A 6,466-nucleotide genomic window follows, 5' to 3' on the forward strand; every position below is an offset into this window, starting at 1 on the left:
ACTAGTGATCCTCAACCCAGAGGACTTACTTCCACCTGGTGCTAAAAGCTTTGTAGGACGTCCGGACAGGGAGAGCAAGAGGCTTTCCTTCTGCAAACACCTGGCAGGTGACATATAGGTCAGAACACGTTTCTTGGTACAACCCAGAGAACCTCAGCATGGGATTTTCCAAAACTGCTTTGTAGCTCTTCTGCTCTCTCTTCCCTTCCAAGCTGCCTCTAAGTGGACAAAGCAAAAAAACAAAGATTTGAGTATGATATTGTTATTAGTGAACATAATAACGGAGGTTTGGTGTAGGGGTTAAGGCACCAGGCTAGAAAGCAGGAGACCGTGAGTTTTAGCCCTAAGCATGAAAATTGGCTGGGTGATGTTGGACCACTCATCAGGAGACCTTAAGTTCTAGTCCTCCCCTTAGGTGTGAAAGCCGGCTGGGTGACTTTGGATCGATCGACAGGAGATAGTGAGCTCCAGTCCTCCACTTAGGTGTGGAAGTTGGCTGGGTGACTTTGGGTCAATCACCAGGAGAAGGTGAGATCTAGTCCCACCTTAGGCATGAAAGCCAACTGGGTGATGTTGTGTCAATCACCAGGAGATGGTGAGTTCTAGTCCAACCTTAGGTTAGGCATGAAAGCCAACTGGGTGACTTTGGACCAATCGCCAGGAGACATGAGCTCTAGTCTAGTCCCACCTTAGGCATGAAAGCCAACTGGGTGATGTTGTGTCAATCACCAGGAGATGGTGAGTTCTAGTCCAACCTTAGGTTAGGCATGAAAGCTGTCTGGGTGACTTTGGATCGATCGACAGGAGATATGAGCTCTAGTCCCCACGTAGGCGTGGAAGTTGGCTGGATGACTTTGGGCCAATCACTAGGAGAAGGTGAGATCTAGTCCCACCTTAGGCATGAAAGCCAACTGGGTGATGTTGTGTCAATCACCAGGAGATGGTGAGTTCTAGTCCAACCTTAGGTTAGGCATGAAAGCCAACTGGGTGACTTTGGACCAATCGCCAGGAGACATGAGCTCTAGTCTAGTCCCACCTTAGGCATGAAAGCCAACTGGGTGATGTTGTGTCAATCACCAGGAGATGGTGAGTTCTAGTCCAACCTTAGGTTAGGCATGAAAGCTGTCTGGGTGACTTTGGATCGATCGACAGGAGATAGTGAGCTCCAGTCCCCCACGTAGGCGTGGAAGTTGGCTGGATGACTTTGGGCCAATCACCAGGAGAAGGTGAGATCTAGTCCCACCTTAGGCATGAAAGCCAACTGGGTGATGTTGTGTCAATCACCAGGAGATGGTGAGTTCTAGTCCAACCTTAGGTTAGGCATGAAAGCCAACTGGGTGACTTTGGACCAATCGCCAGGAGACATGAGCTCTAGTCTAGTCCCACCTTAGGCATGAAAGCCAACTGGATGATGTTGTGTCAATCACCAGGAGATGGTGAGTTCTAGTCCAACCTTAGGTTAGGCATGAAAGCCAACTGGGTGACTTTGGACCAATCACCAGGGGACAGAGATGCACCTTGCAAGACAGGGGTAGTTAGGCATCCAGCAAGAGAAGAAAAGTGTCCCAAATCATTGCAAAGAAGACCCCTCCTCCCTCCCCAATTATTTGCAAAGCAAGGACCCCTCCTCCCCCTCCAATTATTTGCAGGCAGGAACTCCCCTCCTCCCATCCCAGGTCCTTGCAAAGCAGGGACCCCCTCCTCCCTCCCCAGTTACTTGCAAGGCAGGGACCTCCGCCCCCTCCTCTCTCATCCCAACTCATTGCAAAGCAGGGACCTCTCCTCCCTCCTCAAAGTCTGACCCCTGGGAGAGAGGACCAATGCCCCCATCACCCACCCACCCCTCAAAAAAAGGGGGGGGAAAGGACAGAGCATGCGCATCCTCGGGGGCGGGGTGGTGGGGCACTCACATCTTCAGCTGCACGTTCAGGTCCAGATCGCAGCTGTACACATAGTAGAACTTCTCCGTTTCCCCCATGGCGGCTGGTGCGCCAACCCTCCCGCTGCTCTGTCATCGGCAACCAGCTGATGCCTTCGCACGCCTCCCTCCCCCGCGCCCTTCCCCAGCCGTCCAATCCGCGGCGGGAGGCGCTCCCAGGGGCGCGTCCTCATTGGAGCGCGCGCGCGCGCGCGCCCCGCCCATTCCAACGTCCGAGAAAGGGCAACGACAACCCTTTTCCTCGTTGCGGGTCGGCTTTCTTTTGCCCTACGCTAAGATGGCGAGCGGCGTTGTACGGAAGAAGGGCGTGGGGAGAGGAGGGAGGGGAAAGATGGCCGCGCCCACAGGAAATGGACCAAGATGGCACCGCCCTGGGGTTTTGTTTTTTTTCCGTACAAAGAGAGAAGAATTTGGACCCCCCCAAAAAATGCGGTTTAATATACTGGGTGAGGTGGAGTTTGTTTCCTTTTCGTCCGCAGATATTTTTTTTTTCTAAGTCGGTTTATGAACTTTGCACTTCCAGAAGCTGGGACCGTCTAAAGCAGTTTCGGGGGGCTGGGGAGGTTAAAATCTTTTTTAAAAAATAAATATTATTTTATTCAAAGTTTTAAGAGGCAAGAGGAAAATGGAATAGAAACTAAAATAATCTAAGAAGGAAAAAAGAAAAAGGAATAACAGATGAAGGGGAATTGAACGGAATAGTTTTTAGTTAGTTAAAGAGAGAGACAGGATAGATAGATGCTAGAGATGGATGGATGGATGGATGATAGATGATAGATAAATGATAGATATATGATGGATGGATGGATAGATGATAGATGGATGGATAGATAGATAAAAGATGGATGGATGGATGATAGATGATAGATAAATGATAGATGATAGATGGATGGATAGATAAAAGATAGATGGATGGATGGATGATAGATGATAGAAAAATGATAGATAGATGATAGATGGATGATAGATGGATAGATGATAGATAGATGATAGATAGATAGATAGATAGATAGATAGATAGATAGATAGATAGATAGATCAGAAAGCTCAAACTGCCCAAGGAGCTGCTGATCCAGTTCTACAGAGGAATTACTGAGTCCGTCATCTGCACCTCTATAACTGTCTGGTTTGGTTCTGCAACCCAACAGGACAGACACAGGCTTCAGAGGATAATTAGGACTGCAGAAAAAAACAATTACTACCAACCTGCCTTCCATCGAAGATCTCTATACTGCACAGGTCAAAAAGAGGGCTGTGAAAATATCTACAGACCCCTCACACCCTGGACATAAACTGTTTCAACTCCTTCCCTCAAAATAACACTATAGAGCACTGCACACCAGAACAACTAGACACAAGGACAGTTTTTCCCCCGAATGCCATCACTCTGCTAAACAAATAATTCCCTCAACACTGTCCAACTATTTACAAAATCTGCATTACTATTACTATTAATCTGCTCATCACTCTTTATCACCCATCTCCTCTCACTTGTGACTGTATGATAGTAACTTTATCGCTTGTATCCTAACGATTTACATTGACTGTTTCCTAGTATGACTTGATTGCTTACTGTACCCTATGACTATTATTAAGTGTTGCACCTTATGATTCTTGACTCTTGACGAATGTATCTTTTATTTTATGTATACTGAAAACATTTGCACCAAGAGAAATTCCTTGTGTGTCCAATCACACTTGGCCAATAAAGTATTCTGTTCTATTTCAAAGCTACTTGGAAGGCAGTCCCTAACCCTAAATGATTGCATTATTAAGATTTTTGCATAGACATTCTGGAGGTCTATGTGTTTCCTTGAACGTTTCATTGCTACATAACCTAATTTTTTTGTATGTGTGTATGTATGTATTCATTTATTAAATTTATTTGCCACCCATCTTAACCACAGGGTGATTCTGGGCATTAAACAATAAAGAGGAATTTATAACAAAGCTGGACCTGCCTGCAGCTTTTTATTATGAAATATTATTATTCTACAAGACAAACATCGTGTAGCCCATGATGCAAATGTTATTCTTCAACAAAGAAACAATTAATGACTTCTGAGATGGTCAAATATCTCGCCAAACACAGCTTGCATTGTTGAATAAATATTTCAGCATCTAATTGCTAAACACCCCTCCACGTTAAGGTAAAAGATAATGAATTCTGAGCTCTCCCTCCATGTTTTTATTGTGAAATGCTAAAATCGCACTGTAAAGGAAAAATTGAAGCAATGCTTATGCTGTAAGTTCACAAATGCATTGTTACAGTCTCTGATTTTCCACGCTGATGAGAGGTTGCTCGTGTGATATTATATTGAGTGTGGAACGTGAATGGAAAATAAGTATTGTGGACATGAATTGCTATTCAAATATTTGCTTTGCTTAGAAACATACAAGAAGAAAACCTGTGAGTAGAATCTTAACAAAGGTAAGCTGTGGGAAATTTAACCATGCCTTATGTCAGATGGGGAGGAGAGAAAAAAAAAAACTTTTTGAGAGTGAAGCTGCATCAAATGTTTTTGATGAATCAGATTAGAAAGGCTGTGCTACTAACACATGGGTGGGATCAGATTTTTCTGCATTCTTTCCTTCCTTCCACCTTCCCTTCCTCTTTTCTTTCCTTCCTTGTTTCTTTTACCTTCCTTCATTTCCCTTCCTTCTTTCTCCCTCCTTCATCCCTGCTTCCTGCCACCCTACCTTCTATAATCCCCCTCTCTCTCCCTTCCTTATTTCCTTCTCTCCTTCCTTCCCTTCTTCCTTTCTCCTTCCATCCTCCTTGCTTCCTGCCACCCTCGCTCTCTTCTACTCTTCCTCCTCCCTCCTCTCTCCTGCCTCTTTCTGTTTTTCTTTCTTTCTTTCTCTCTCCTCTCCTTTTTCATTTCATTTTATTTCTTGCTCCTCCCTCCCTCCTTTTTCCTTCCTTTCCCTTCCTTCTTTATCCTTCCTTCTTCCCTCCATCTCTCTCTTTCTTTCTTCCCTTCCTTCCTTTTTCATTTCATTTTATTTCTTGCTCCTCCTCCCTCCCTTCTTTCTTTCCTTTCTCTTTCTTTTTTCTCCCTCACTCCATCTCTACTTCCTTCCTCCCTCCCTTGCTCCCTCCCTTATTTATATTTATTTGAAAAAATCTATATAGCTGCCATGCTTCTAACCAACTCTGGATGACTCCCCATCAAAAGTTAAAACAGCTACATTTGAAATCTCAGAGACACTAATGCACAAAATCATTTGAACAACTCTACAGTTCAACACACTCTCCCCCCGCCCTGAAAATAATAAACAGTGTATAACTTGCCCTGAATTTATTTGGCCTTCTACATAAAGCTTCAGACCATTTGTACAGGTATCCAAGTGTGTATTTGGAAAGCAAAAACGGGTGGTTGATGTCATTAAATCAAGAATCTGCAACTCCCTCTTGATCTATTTCGGCTGTGAAAATATCTTTCCTTCCAAGATAATCTGTAACTCTCTTCGACTTGCAAAAAAAAGCCACAAATGTGGTTTCTACATTTGAGAAAGCCAACTGCATGTTTGTCTGTGGTGATAAATTGATACAGATTTGCACGTACAAATGTTCTTTGTTTGGATGACTTGAGATAACAATGCAAGTATTTTATATCTCCATCAAGGGTGACATTAATATCATCAGGATATTTTTTCCCATCAGACAGTTTTACACCTTCCAAAGATCGGATCTCTATGCAATATTTTATATGTATAGCTGGCCTTTTCTCAGGTTGGTTTCAAGTCTATCCAGAAGAATAAAAGATCTCAGTCAAAAGTTATCTCTGGAAGAGAAAGTCTTCCATCAGCTTTGTGGCTTTTTGCTTCCTTTTATTCTTTCTTTTCTATTCATACACATATAGTTTACATTAGGAAGATTTCTTTTGCATCTAATTATACCAAAGAGCTGCCATAAAGAAGAGAGGTCAGCTATTCTCCAAAGCACCTGAAGGCAGGACAAGAAGCAATGGATGGAAACTAACCAAGGACAGAAGCAACTTAGAACTAAGGAGAAATTTCCTAAAAGTGAGAATAATTAATCTGTGGAGCAACTTGCCTCCAGAAGTTGTGGATGCTCCCGACACTGGAAGTTTTTTTTTTTTTTTTAATAAAGTTTTATTTGGGTTTTCACACATACAAAATACAAGTAAAACATATTTTTTGAAAATAGCATGGTCCCGGGTTGAACTTCTTTTTTTTTTTTTTTTGAAACAAATTTTATTAATTTTAAAGACAAACAAAGCATCATTAGACATTAAAGACATTAAAACTCTTTCCATTATAATTTTTACAAGGCAGATAAAACATTGTTTTATACAATATAATTCTAATATATCCATTTCACTTAAATATTTTTAACAGATTTCTCATTATTTCTCTTTGCTCTTATTCAATTACATTTCTTCTATATTTATCCATTTTATACTCATCATATTCATATTTCCCTCTGCCTTGTTTACAATTATTCTTCTCACTTTCTCCCAAGGTTTTATTAAATCTCAATCAAACATACACACACAAAAC

General features: G+C 42.4%; 1 protein-coding gene across 2 annotated transcripts in view; it reads right to left on the bottom strand.

Moving 5' to 3' along the window:
* The window catches only part of PIK3C3 (phosphatidylinositol 3-kinase catalytic subunit type 3), a 124,583-nt gene extending 122,531 nt beyond the window's left edge, over nt 1-2,052 (bottom strand). The window contains exons 1-2 of one of the 2 annotated variants that reach the window (XM_087958706.1): nt 1,911-2,052; nt 30-218 (exon numbers count right to left, since the gene is read on the bottom strand). In XM_087958706.1, the coding sequence (XP_087814832.1) occupies nt 30-218; nt 1,911-1,978 (257 nt within the window). In that variant the 5' untranslated portion in view covers nt 1,979-2,052. The remainder of the gene's footprint in view (nt 1-29; nt 219-1,910) is intronic. The other variant, XM_087958705.1, reaches the window with a different exon arrangement.
* Nucleotides 2,053-6,466: the final 4,414 nt, after the last annotated feature.

Source organism: Notechis scutatus, chromosome 2 (assembly GCF_049901735.1).
Source record: "Notechis scutatus isolate UNSWTSFEM ecotype Mainland chromosome 2, rNotScu1.2, whole genome shotgun sequence".
Taxonomy (NCBI): Eukaryota; Metazoa; Chordata; class Lepidosauria; order Squamata; family Elapidae; genus Notechis; species Notechis scutatus.